The sequence below is a fragment of the Nycticebus coucang genome, chromosome 2 (assembly GCF_027406575.1).
Source record: "Nycticebus coucang isolate mNycCou1 chromosome 2, mNycCou1.pri, whole genome shotgun sequence".
Classification (NCBI taxonomy): Eukaryota; Metazoa; Chordata; class Mammalia; order Primates; family Lorisidae; genus Nycticebus; species Nycticebus coucang.
This window is the reverse complement of record NC_069781.1, coordinates 86456380-86470797: the sequence shown is the minus strand read 5'-3', so window position 1 is coordinate 86470797 and position 14418 is coordinate 86456380. Positions and strand designations below refer to the sequence as shown.

At 39.2% G+C, this 14418-nt stretch overlaps 1 protein-coding gene across 1 annotated transcript in view; it reads right to left on the bottom strand.

The window, feature by feature from the left end:
* Nucleotides 1-14418, bottom strand: part of OSTF1 (osteoclast stimulating factor 1) — a 58927-nt gene that overhangs the window by 11689 nt on the left and 32820 nt on the right. The window contains exons 3-7 of the mRNA XM_053575479.1: nt 11644-11694; nt 7870-7933; nt 5573-5626; nt 3794-3901; nt 570-619 (exon numbers count right to left, since the gene is read on the bottom strand). Coding sequence (XP_053431454.1) covers nt 570-619; nt 3794-3901; nt 5573-5626; nt 7870-7933; nt 11644-11694 — 327 coding nt within the window. The remainder of the gene's footprint in view (nt 1-569; nt 620-3793; nt 3902-5572; nt 5627-7869; nt 7934-11643; nt 11695-14418) is intronic.

Here is a 14418-nt window from a genome sequence, read left to right as displayed (position 1 = left end):
CCTGCCCAATAGGAAGCCAAAGTACATGTGAAGATGAGGCATGACAAGAGAGCTCCCAACACCTACACTTAGTAACAGGAAGGTACGGACAAGAAAGAGCTCGAAGGTGAAAGTGAGATGTCAGGAGGAGGAGGGTAGTGCTTTTGTACAATTTGTGTTTTAATACAATAATAACTTTCAAACTATGTGCTTAAAGCATTTTTATTTATTTTTTTTTTTTGTAGAGACAGAGTCTCACTTTATCACCCTTGGTAGAGTGCCGTGGCGTCACACAGCTCACAGCAACCTCCAACTCCTAGCCTTAGGTGATTCTCTTGCCTCAGCCTCCCAAGTAGCTGGGATTACAGGCGCCCGCCACAACGCCTGGCTATTTTTTTGTTGCAGTTTGGCCGGGGCCGGGTTTGAACCCACCACCCTCAGCATGTGGGGCCGGCGCCCTACCCGCTGAGCCACAGGCGCCGCCCGCTTAAAGCATTTTTAATTAAAATACTGTAGATACCCATAAGTTGTGCTGTACTAACAAGAAAAAGATAGGGTGTGTTCAAGGATTTCCACATAAGCAGTCTCACCTGTTGGTTCAGTTCAATGTTTGGTTGAGTAAATAACATTTCCACTATATCTGAAATTCAAATAGAAAAGATATTATTTGACAATGAAATGCCTAACACATCTAGGCTTAATTTTTTTTTCTCTTTTTTTGAGACAGAGCCTCAAGCTGTAGCCCTGGGTAGAGTGCTGTGGCCTCACAGCTCACAGCAACCTCCAACTCTTGAGTTTAAGCAATTCTCTTGCCTCAGCTTCCCAAGTAGCTGGGACCACAGGTGCCTGCCACAATGCCCAGCTATTTTTTGGTTGTAGGTTGTAGTTGTCATTGTTGTTTGGCAGGCCCAGGATGGATCTGAACCCGCCAGCTCTGGCGTATGTGGCTGGCACCTTAGCCACTTGAGCTACAGGCGCCGAGCCTAGACTTAATTTTTTTTGAGACAAAGCCTCACTTTATCAACCTCATAGAGTGCCATGGTGTCATAGCTCACAGCAACCTCAAACTCTTAGACTCAAGCAATCCTCTTGCCTCAGCCTCCCAAGTAGCTGGGACTACAGGTACCTGACATAATGCTTGGCTATGCTTAGACTGGTCTCAAACTCCTGAGCTCAAGCAGTTGCTCACCTGGGCCTCCCAGAGTGTTAGGATTACAGGCGTGAGTGACCTGAGGTTGGGGTTTGGCTGTAGGATTATAGACGTGAGCCACCTATCCCAGTCCTAGGCTTAATAAATTTTTAAAAAGATGATTCTTTGGAAGAACCTTCAAAAAACATTTGAGAGGCAGCACCTGTGGCTCAGTGAGTAGGGCGCCAGCCCCATATACTGAGGGTGGTGGGTTCGAACCTGGCCCTGGCCAAACTGCAACAATAAAAAAAAAAAAAAATAGCCGGGCGTTGTGGCGGGTGCCTGTAGTCCCAGCTACTCAGGAGGCTGAGGCAAGAGAATCACCTAAGCCCAAGAACTAGAGGGTGCTGTGAGCTGTGACACCACAGCACTCTACCAAGGGTGACAAAGTAAGACTCTGTCTCTAAAAAAAAAAAAAAAAACATTTGGGGCCAGGCACAGTGGCCTATAGTCCTGGCACTCTGGGAGGCCAAAGTGGGAGGAACCTTTGAGCTTAGGAGATTGAGACTAGCATGAACAGGAGTGAAACCTTATCTCTACTAAAAATAGAAAAATTAGCTGGGCATTATGACTGATACCCATAGTTCTAGCTACTCAGGAGGCTGAGGCAGGAGGATCACTTAAACCTAGGAGTTTGAGATTGCTGCGAGCTAGGCCAATGCCATGGCACTCTAGTCTGGGAAACTAGAGTGAGACTCTTGTCACAAAATTAAAAAACAGAAAATGTTAACAAATACATGTAAATGGAAAAACTTAAGAATCTAAAAAGTAGAATTATTTAAGGGAAAATGTTTTTTCTAATAGTTTTGGCATCATGATCAAGTAGGCTTCATCCCAGGGATGCAAGGCTGGTTTAACATACGCAAGTCCATAAACGTTATCCACCATATTAACAGAGGCAAAAATAAAGATCGCATGATCCTCTCAATAGATGCAGAAAAAGCATTTGATAAAATCCAGCATCCTTTTCTAATTAGAACACTGAAAAGTATAGGCATAGGTGGCACATTTCTAAAACTGATTGAAGCTATCTATGACAAACCCACAGCCAATATTTTACTGAATGGAATAAAACTGAAAGCTTTTCCTCTTAGAACTGGAACCAGACAAGGTTGTCCTCTGTCACCTTTACTATTCAATGTAGTGCTGGAAGTTCTAGCCAATATAATTAGGCAAGACAAGGAAATAAAGGGAATCCAAATGGGAGCAGAGGAGGTCAAACTCTCCCTCTTTGCTGACGACATGATCTTATACTTAGAGAACCCCAAAGACTCAACCACAAGACTCCTAGAAGTCATCAAAAAATATAGTAATGTTTCAGGATATAAAATCAATGTCCACAAGTCAGTAGCCTTTGTATACACCAATAACAGTCAAGATGAGAAGCTAATTAAGGACACAACTCACTTCACCATAGTTTCAAAGAAAATGAAATACCTAGGAATATACCTAACGAAGGAGGTAAAGGACCTCTATAAAGAAAACTATGAAATCCTCAGAAAGGAAATAGCAGAGGATATTAACAAATGGAAGAACATACCATGCTCATGGACGGGAAGAATCAACATTGTTAAAATGTCTAATAGTTTGGGCTTTTGTATTTTCACATGACTTCAATTACAGGACTATTTTAATATTCATTATAATGCTTTGTATTCGTATAACTACATTATGCTTTTCAGCTAAAATACGGTAGCTTTCTTTTGAGACAGAGTCACAAATTTTCCTTTGGCTATGTTATTTAATTTGTCAGGTTCTTCATTGCTCATTGCTATTGGGTTTTTTTGTTTTTTATTTAGAGAGGAGCAAAAAGAGAATGGGTGGTAGAATTTTGGCCAGGATGAAATACATCTAGATATTCAGTTTGTCATTATTATTTTATTTATTTATTTATTTATTTATTTATTTTTGAGATAGAGTCTCACTATGTCACCCTCAGTAGGTGCCGTGGCATTACAGCTCACAGCAACCTCAAACTCTTGGGCTTAAGCGATTCTCTTGCCTCAGCCTCCCAACAAGCTGGGACTACAGGCGCCCACCACAGTGCCTGGCTATTTTGTTGTTGTTGTTGCAGTTCTCATTGTTGTTTAGCTGGCCCGGGCCAGGTTCGAACCCACCAGCCCCAGTGTATGTGGCTGGTGCCCTAGCTGCTGAGCTACAGCCTGTCATTATTATTGATTATAACACAGAAAATATCAAGTGACTCACAAACTTAAGTGAATGTTATCTTTCTCCTGAAACTAATAGTTTGCATTAAACTTAAAATGCAAATCATAAAAGCATACCTTGGGAAAGGCTAAGCCAGAGGAGTCAGTTCCGCCCTTTCCTTCTGTAAGATTAGATAGTGGGTTTGTTTTTTCCATTACTTTTGTTTTCTGGTAACATTTCTAAGCCTGAGAGAGGAAAGGAAGTTTCTAGTTTTTCAGGTGAGAGAGACCCATGCAGTGAGGCTGACTCACCACATTTTACCCACTGTTCTTCAGAGCTTCCTGGAATAAGCTAGAAGCTGATATTCCCAAAAGACTAGCCAATGAGTTTCCTTTTCATTTTTGTGAGTCAGACTCCCTTAGGTGAAAGGCACTTTCAGCAGCATAGAACTTCACAATAACAAACAAAATGACATACCTTTGTGGCCCCCGTGACAAGCCCAATATAAGGCTGTGCTCCCAGCTTTGTCTAAGCCGTTAACACCCACTCGGTTGTCCAAACACTCTCTCAACCAGCTCAAGTTGCCTGAAAGAATTTTATGTTTATAAAAACAAGAAAAAAGGTTTTAATGTTTGTTTTGCTTTGAAATCAATTTCATCCTGCATAAATTTCCATTTGCAATGGATTAATCAGCATGCCTTAAATTAAGACCTGCTCCTTAATGCATTTGTTATAGTATATTTGAACTTCCAGTTTATTAATGGAAAGCATTAACATCAATTTTTAATGGTAGGTTAATGGGAAGAGTGGCCTAAATGGGTCCACTTAAAACATTTCTGTGTCTATGATCAGGGCTGGAAATGCAGTGTAATGTAAAGATATATTTGGGATTTCAAAAGCTGTAAAAAATATATATAGTAGAATCTCCGTACACTGACCACCCAAGGGACTGTAACAAACTGGTTACATATAGACGTGGTCAATTTAAGAACTAGGCCTACCACACTGATGTGCACATGTGGTGCATGTCTGGTCTCTGAAAATTAGAGCAACTTAAGGAGGTGATTTTCGTAGGGCAGTGGTCAACTATGGAGGTTCTACTGTACAGCCATATATTTTTTCCTAGAACTTGGGGAAAAAACAATCGAACCTCAGAACAAGTAGTAGATACTATCCACATTCACATTTACAAGGCATTTTCAGTTCTTACAAGAAAAGAAACATTAAACAACGTACTCAAAGCTGCTGCTCCTACATGCAGCTAAAGTATAACCATTAATTTAAAATCCTTGGGCTAATGCCCTTAGTATCTAATTTACAAAGAATTTTTAAAGTATCAGTTTAGTGGTCCTACTTATGTGTAATCTTAAACCAATAATTTCCTTTTGCACATTCAGATTTCAAGAAGATCTAAAATAGAACGAAACAGAGCTCATTGAGGCTTTACAAAAACTTTCCATTATCTATAGCAGTGTTTCTGGACAGTAGCCCTATTGGCATGTGGGGTTGGATTTATTGTAGGGGCTGTCCCATGCACTGACACACTCCACTTCTAACCATAAGATGCCAGAAGCACCCCTCCAGTCATGACGGTCAAAATGTCTCCAGATACTGCCAAATTTTCCTGGGATTTGAAGGAAGAAACCACCCCTAGTTGATAACTTCTGATCTACAGAATAAAGCCCAAGATGAGACTCATCATTGTCTGGCCATGGCTTTTCCCCAGACTCATCCCTGCTGCTCCCTCCCCAGCCCACAAACCTTCAAGGCTCCTACACTCTCCTAAAGCTGCCCCCTTGACCTTTCCACCCTCCAGCCCTCCAGCTACTCACTGTAGTCTCTACACCCTGTTTAATTTAAGCCCATTTCAGCCACTGCACTCAGCATGTCATATTTTACATCTCTCTCTCTCTGTCTCTCTCATATGCCAGCCTTTGAGCTTTGGAAATGATAAACCACACTTTTCTGTTGCCTCTCCTCATCACTGAGCACAGGGTAAGAAAAGTACTCAAAATACTAAAATTTTAAGAGTAAAATCACATATACCTCCCTAGAATGATAAAAAGCAGAACAGACATCACCTCTGGGGGAGGCAGGGGATTTAACAGGGAAGATGGACAGAGAACTTTCTGGGATGACAGACATGGTCTAGCTCGCCATCCAGGTATTGGTTACACAGGGGTATGTATTTGTCAAAACCCATCAATATGTAATCAACATCTAAACTTTTACTCAATCAAAAGGAATCACACCTACCTCTTTTTGCAGCTTCATGCAATGGATTGTCAATGGATTCTGCCTGCTCAGCCACTAGATTGAAAACAAAAAGTGCAAACCCAATGTTGAAATGCCACCCAATGCTTCACCAAAGCCACTCAAGACACCACAGGCCCCCAAGGGCCTTGGACAATACAGTGTCCCTGACTTAATGTGGGCAAAAAATAACAGAAAAGCAAATGGACAGTCCCTGCTTTAAAAGAAACTGAATTGTGTGGTAAATGAAAGCAAGCCAAGCAATAAGGCAATACCACAGCAGTGAACTGAAGGTGTGAACAAAAACAAACAGACCTGCATGACTGAGTTAAATGTGTATTTGAGTTTACTCAAGTATTTAATAAACAGTCACAAAAATGCAAAGGAAAGGATCTGATGTTCATTTTCACATTCCATATAGCACCCTATTTTGAAGATGCATGAAATTAATACTGATTCTGTTTTGTGTCTGCATATAGAAGGAGATAAGGGGGACTTATTTTTGTCCTGTACTTACAAACAACAATAGCATATCTACCTACCTCTAAGGAAACTATGTTCACCATCATCCTAGAATCAGTAAGAATGTCCAAAGGAAGCCAGTTGTTCAGATAAACTTTCAGGTCATCTCCTCCCACCATTAAAGGGCTATTGCAGGACACTTCCTGGGCCACCAGGGGCCACAGCAGCAGAGGCTCATCTTCCACCCTGAGAGTCTATGACCAAGGCAGGAAATGCAGTGCCCTCTAAAGATGTGTTAGGGATTTCAAAGGCTTAGAAGAGTATAGAAATGTTTAAAATCTTTTTGGCAAACAACAGCAATACTTGAGAGGTTGAGGCGGGTGAACTGCTTGAGCTCAGGAGTTCGAGACCTGAGAAAAAGCAAGACCCCATCTCTACTAAAAATAGAAAAACTAGCCGGGCATCATGGTGGGCACCTGTAGTCCCAGCTAGTTGGGAGGCTACAGCGAGAGGATTGCTTGTAGCCCAAAAGTTTGAGGCTACTGTGAGCTATGATGCCATGCATTCTAACAAGACCAACAGAGTGAGACTGTTGAAAAAAAACAAAACAAAACAGGGCGGCGCCTGTGGCTCAACGGGTAGGGCGCCGGTCCCATATGCCGGAAGTGGCGGGTTCAAGCCCAGCCCTGGCCAAAAATAAAAAAAAATAAAAAAAAACAATAACACCATTAGACCAGGGCAAGCAGAGACCCTGTGCTGGGCCCCAAGCCTAAGCCTTCACCCACCATGCTCCAGGAGAACCACAGTACCTTCCCTAAAATTGTCCAAGTCTCTCTCCAGTGCCTGGAACTGGTGCCTGATGCCAGTACTGTTGCTTTAAGAATTCATCAGAGAGCCAGATCTGTGGCTCACACCTATAATCCTAGCACTTGGGAAGCCAAGGCAAGTGGATCGCCTGAGCCCACGGGTTCGAGACCAGCCTGAGCCAGAGTGAGACCTCCTCTCTAAAAACAGCCCGGCACCTGTAGTCCCAGCTACTTGGGAGGCTGAGGCAAGAGAATCTCTTAACCCCAAGAGTTAGAGGTTGCTGTGAGCTATGATGCCATAGCACTCTACCAAGGATGACACAGTGAGACTCTGTCTCAAAAAAAAAGAATTCATCTGTTGCCAAAATCTAAGGGAATCTTAAAAGTGATCTAAATCAACCCTGTTATTACACCAAAGGGGAAATTGGTGTTTAATTAAGGTGCTCTGCTATCAGAAAGTGAAAGAAAAGGATTAAAACCCAGGACCCTTGTTGACCAATCCTGTGCTCTTTTGGCTTTACTCTGCTGGTTTCTACATAAGTGTTTTGGTCTGTTTTTTCCCTCTTCCAGCTAGAAGCATCTTCATGGCAAGAGCCAGCTTCATCATTCAAGCTTCCCAAACTGCCATGATAATAAGCATTGAATAAACATCCCTGCCCCAAATATGAATTAATAAGGCTTCATCAAGAAAGAACGAGCTCATCTAAGAAATGACTTAGGAGATTTAGCTTAACAGCATTACAAAAAATTGTTTTAAGAGTTGAATAAAGTAAACCATAGGCATTTCCTTAGAAATCTTGGGTTCTTTCAAAAATGCTACAATGCATTCATTCCCTTAGACCAAGGAGTCCCAAGCACGTCTGGTGTCCAGCCATTTTATTAACAGAAGGGTCACAGTGAAAAATGTCCGAGACTATCCTAAACAACTCCATTGTTTTTTTCAGTTAAAATAGCAAGCAGAAAGACCACAAGAACCAGATAACTGAAAGTGAGCAAGTATAGCTAAAGTAAACCCACTTGGGCAACACTCACCGTAGTTGCTTGGAATTAGTCCAGTCCTGCCTTTGGAGGTGCCTTTCCACCAATTGGTATCACTCTGGTAAATGAAGAGTTAATTTAAGTGGGATCAAATCCAGTTTGCATTCAATCACTTTTAAAACCTTTTAGTTCATCAGGCACACCCGTCCTACAAAATGACCCTCTGCTCTACCCACATTCATCAATCCTCGCATGCTAGCTATGGACGTCCATTTCCCTTATTATTAAATTGCAAATATGTATGTGTCTGTCTGCAAATCAAATGTGCTTCATCACAGAGCCTCAACCAACCAACCAACCAAAGCAAACAGATAACATGAAGAGAAGGAAAATAACTACATTAGTTTACACATTAGTTATATGATTTTTTTGTCTAGAGTTTAATCTCTCTTAGCTTCAAGGCATTTCTTTTGGAGGGAGCATAGGGAAATGGTTCTAAAGACTTCCTTATTTTATCTTAATTTTTTTTGATAACTTTTTATTATAGAAAAATTCAAACCTACACTACAGTAAAAAGAACAATACAATGAACTTACATATATACTCACTTCCTAACTGCACAAATCATCAACTCAAGGCTGATACTGTTTTGGGATATGCCTGCCACAACCTCCCTCATCTACTGGATTGTTTTGAAATAAATTCTAGACGGGCGGCACCTGTGACTCAGTCGGTAAGGCGCCGGCTCCATATAACGAGGGTGGCGGGTTCAAACCCGATCCCGGCCAAACTGCAACCAAAAAAAAAAAAATAGCCGGGCGTTGTGGCGGGCGCCTGTAGTCCCAGCTACTTGAGAGGCTGAGGCAAGAGAATCGCTTAAGCCCAGGAGTTGGAGGTTGCTGTGAGCTGTGTGAGGCCACGGCACTCTACTGAGGGCCATAAAGTGAGACTCTGTCTCTAAAAAAAAAGAAAGAAATTCTAGACATCATATTATTTCATCTATAAATATTTCAGTACACATTTCTGAAAGATAATGACTTTTTCTAAAACAATTATGCCATTATCACAGAGCTTAAAATATTTTTTCACCAATAATTCCTTAATATCATCAGATACCTAGATCAATGCTCAAATTCCCCAATTGCTCCATAATTTGACATTCACATAAGGCCCATACAATATGATTGATTGGTCTCTTAAGTTTCTTTTAATTCATTCCTTTTTAGCTCTTAGACATATTTGTTAAAGAAACCAGTTTGTTCTATAATTTCAAATGCTATAGATTTTGTCTGTTGCATCACTGTTATCATTAAATATGTTCCTCTATTTCCCTGTATTGACTATAAATTGTTAGTGAGCCTTAATTAAATTCAGCTTCAAATTTTTTGGCAAGGCTATTTTATAGCTAGTTTTGATTGCTCTTACTGGGAAACACATAATGTCTGGTTGGCATACTTTTGTAATATTAGTAGCCAGTGATGATCAATGTCTGGGTCCATTATTTTATAGAAGCTACAAAATGGTGACATAATTCTATCATCCCTTCTTCATTTAAATAACTAGAATATGTCTTTGAAGAGAAACTTTCCCTCATCAAGTCTAAGATTACCCAGAGACGAAGCTCTTAGAGAAAAGGCAGGAAAAAAAAAGTTGATTCTTTTCCTTACCAGTTGTCAGAATGAAAAGTTGGTTCCCCAGAATTCTCTTATGCTAACCAATCATGTTGGCTTGTTTTGAAGTAACATTAGGAACTCGTAAAATTTAAACGTATTTAATGTGTTTCAATCCTTGAGAGTTGTTGCCCTAACTTATACTCAAATCGTCTTATGTCTGGCCAGTGGGAGCCTCTTCTAGTCAGTTCTTGCGTCTTTTCTACATGACCCTACTAGTCTTTGGGAGCGTCTTTGTTTTTTAATCATAAAATATTCTAGATTTAACATGTACATCTGCTGCCTCAGAGCTGGTACCGGCTATTTCTCAAAGGAAAGAAATAACATAATTATTATTGGGTGGGTCACTTTTTGTAGGCCCTGTCAAAAAGCAGACCAGGAAATAATTTTACTTTGTTTCGTTTTAGATAAAATACAACAATCCTTCCAATTCAAATGAAAGACAACATAGCATTTACTTAACCTTATTATTATTATTATTTTTTTTTTACTTAACATTATTAATCTTACATCTGTATACCCTTTTTGCCATTCTGAAAATCCTGGTTTATCAACATCACTGATCTAATGGCTCATTTGCTCTAAACCACAATACACATGCAACAGTCTTAGAATTAGCAATACCAACACTTCTCTAACATGATCATGATTTAAACAGTTTATTTTCAGGCATTGTGGCAGGCACCCATGGTCCCAGCTACTCCAGAAGCTGAAGCAAAAGAATTGCTTGGGCCCAAGAGTTTGAAGTTGATATGAGCTATGATACCACAGCACTCTACCCAGAGCGACAGAATGAGACTCTGTCCCCAAAAACAAAACAAAAAATTATTTAAAAAATGAAAATAAAACAGTTTAATTATTTGTCTTTGGCAGTTCTTTTTGTACTTCATCTATATTCTACTAGGGATGTTCGATCAAACTGCTAAGTTTTTCTTTTTTTTTTTTTTTTTTTTGTAGTTTTTGGCCGGGGCTGGTTTTGAACCTACCACCCCCCAATATATGAGGCCGGCACCCTACTCCTTTGAGCCACAGGCGCCGCCCCAAACTGCTAAGTTTTAAAGACACTTGGAATACTTCCTTTTTGTGTGATTGTACCAATTACCAGGATACAACTAAGCTAATTGAATTCATTCTGCTTTTAACTTTTAGGGATTGCCTTTTACTATTTAATTTTTTTTTTTTTTTTCTGAGACAGAGCCTCAAGCTGTTGCCCTGGGCATCACAGCTCACAGCCACCTCCAACTCCCAGGCTCAAGCGATTCTCATGCCTCCGCCTCCCAAGCAGTTGGGCCTACAGGCGCCAGCCACAACAACCGGCTATTTTTTGGTTGCAGCCATCATTGTTGTTTGGCAGGCCCGAGCAGGATTCGAACCCGCCAGCTCAAGTGTATGTGGCTGGCACCTTAGCCACTTGAGCCACAGGCGCTGAGCCTTTACTATTTAATTTTATAACTAAGTAAAAGTTTATATAATTCCAAAGTCAAGTCTTCAAAACAAGGTATAATTTTTTTTTTTTTTTTTTGATAGAAAGTCTCACTATGTCACCCTCTGTAGAGCACTGTAGCATCACAGGTCAGCAACCTCCAGGTCTTGGGCTTAAGCGATTCTCTTGCCTCAGCCTCCCAAGTAGCTGGGACTACAGGTGCCTGCCACAATACCTGGCTATTTTTGGTTGTAATTGTCATTGTTATTTGGCAGGACCAGGCTGGGTTTGAACCTGCCAGCTCTGGTGTATGTGGCTGATGCCCTAGTTGCTCAGCGCCAGACTTTTTATTTTAAATTGAGAAAAATAGGCATATGTATATCCTCTCACTTTTCCTTAGATAAAAGAGGTCATAATACCTACATTTTTTCACATTGCTCTTTTTTCACTAAAATTACACCATAATAGTATAATGGAGATATTCCTCACTCCTTTCCAAAGCTGCATAATATTTTATTTGTGGACAGACCAAAGCTTATTCAGTTACTGTCTTACTGATGGAAAAGGCCACTTTTAATCTTATGCTACTATAAATCGTGCTAAAATGGATAGACTTGTACATATATATTTCTATATACATATACATTTAAATAATTTACAATAATACAGCTACATAAAACAGTCTTATATATCACTAGTACATATATAATATTGTAAAATTTTGACTGGGCTTACCATGTCAGTAATGTAAATAATATCACCTTCTTCAAAGTACAATTCATCTGGCTAGAAGAAAAAAAAAGGTTTGACCCCATGTGATTTTTTTAAGAAGTAAAATATAATGATTTATTTAATTATATAGATTGCAAATCTTAAACAATGTGGTTTTTATATATTTAAATCAGCTTGTAACCCATATAACAAAACATTATTGACAAATTAATAGATGAATAGAAGACTGAACTTTTCTGATACTGAACTTCAAAGAATTCCATATGAAACAAGTAAGAGTTCCCTCCACACACACATCTTATATTCTTCCACAACAAAAGCAAGACATTTTTACATATTAAAACTGCTTCCAAAAAGTGATATATATTTTGTCATAAAAGGATAAGCATCTAGAATTAAAACCATGAAAAATAGCCAAAAGCTTGGTTTTCTCATAAACAAGCCCTCAATCCTGAAACACTTTAAGATCAACATCTGCTATATGCTACTTTGAGAAATCCACAGACAAGGCATTTTCATGATTTTAAAAACCAATTTTACCTGTAATATTCACATTTTCCATTAAGAAACTACTACAAAGATACTTGATGTAAACTGTTTGATGAGGAGCTGCTTTTAAATTCCTGGCATCATATTCATGGAACAGAAATGGAATAAACACTGATAAAATAAAGTAAGCACTTCTCTATTTCCAACTTATTCTTTAGTTTTTAATCACATTCCTCCTTTCCTCTCTCCTTGAAGATCCAAGAATCTTAGATAAGAACAACTAAGCTGTTGTCCACTGGGTTGTGCCAGCCATGAGCACAAACTTTGGATCATATATTCCCATTCCCATTCCATATGCTCTTGGTAACATATAATTCTGAGGGCATTAATTTTGTTGGTTTATGCAAATATTTTATGAAAAGTTTAGAAAAACCATTATCTATTTGTGAAAGTTTTCAGATTTGTTAACTTAGAGCCCCCCCAAAATTAATAAAAAGAAAAAATAAATTCTCCACTTTTTTTTTTTGGCTGTGAAGATATGTTTTTATTTTTTATTTTTTAAATTAATTTTTATTAAACCATAACTTTGTACATTGATGCATTTATAGGGTTCAGGGTACTGCTTTGATATACAATGTAAAATGCTTACATTGAACTAAGTAACACATCCATCACAATATACTCATTTCTAAATAGTTTTGAAATGTACCATTATGCACATTAGGTGAGGTGCCCCCAAATACCCTCCCTCCTCCCATATCCCCCTCCCCTCTCCTCTCGCTCCTCTTCCCTTCTACTTTCTGGACTATAGTTATGTTTTGCCATTCATATGAGTGTGTACGTGGTTATATATTGATTTCATAGTAGTATTGAGTACATTGGATACTTTTTTTTCCATTCTTAACATACTTTACTAAGAAGAGTATGTTCCAGCTCCATCAAGGTAAACATAAGAGATGTGAAGTCTCCATCTTTTTTTATGGCTGTATAGTATTCCATGGTGTACATATACCACAATTAGTTAATCCATTCATGGGTCGATGGGCACTTGGGCTGTTTCCATGTCTTGCCTATTATGAATTGGGCTGCAATAAACATTCTGGTGCAAATGTCTTTGTTGTAAAATGATTTTTTATCATCTGGGTATATACCTAGTAGAGGAATTGCAGGATCGAACAGTATGTCTACTTTTAGTTCCTTGAGTGTTCTCCAAACTTCTTTCCAAAAAGGTCGTATTAGCTTCCATTCCCACCAGCAATGTAGACGTGTTTCCTTCTCTTCGCATCCATGCCAACATCCGTAGTTTTAGGATTTTGTGATGTGGGTTATTCTTACTAGAGTTAGATGATATCTCAAAGTAGTTTTGATTTGCATTTCTCTGATGATTAAAGATGACGAGCATTTTTTCATGTGTTTGTAGGCCATGCAGCTGTCTTCATCAGAGAAATTTCTGTTCAAATATCTTGCCCACATAGAAATGGGGTTATTTAGTCTTTTCTTATTGATTAGTTTGAATTCTCCATAGATTCTAGTTATCAGACCTTTGTTGGAAGCATAATCTGCAAAAATCTTCTCCCATTCTGAAGGTTGTCTGTTGGCTTTACTTGCTGTGCTCTTGGCTGTGCAAAAGCTTTTTAGTTTGATCAGATCCCAGTAACGTATTTTTGGTGTTGCTTCAATTGCCCTGGGGGTGGGGGTGGGGGAGGGTCCTCTTCATAAAATATTCTTCCAGGCCAATTTCTTCAAGTGTTTTCCCTGCACTCTCTTCTAGTATTTTTATAGTATCATGTCTTAAGTTTAAATCTTTTATCCAGTGAGAATCAATTTTTGTTAATGGTGAAAGGTATGGCTCCAGTTTCAGTCTTCTACAGGTTGCCAGCCAGTTCACCCAGCACCATTTGTTAAATAGGGAGTCTTTCCCCCACTGAATATTTTTGATAGGCTTGTCGAAGATCAAATGGCAATGAGTAGCTGGGTTCATTTCTTGGTTCTCCAGTACCAGGCTGTTTTGATCACTATAGATCTATAGTATAGTCTGAAGTCCACAGACATTTTTATTTAATACTTTATAGCAGAGGTGTCCAACCTGCAACCTGCTTACCATGTGCTGATTTTATGAGGATTTTTTTGTTTGTTTGTTTATCTATGGTTGTCAGATATCATCACAAAAAGCATGCATGGACTTATTTTTGCTCATCAGCTTTCGGTAATGTTTGTGTATTTAATGTGTGGCCCAAGACAACGCCTATTCTTACAACGTGGTACAGAAAAGAGAGAAAGGTTAAACTT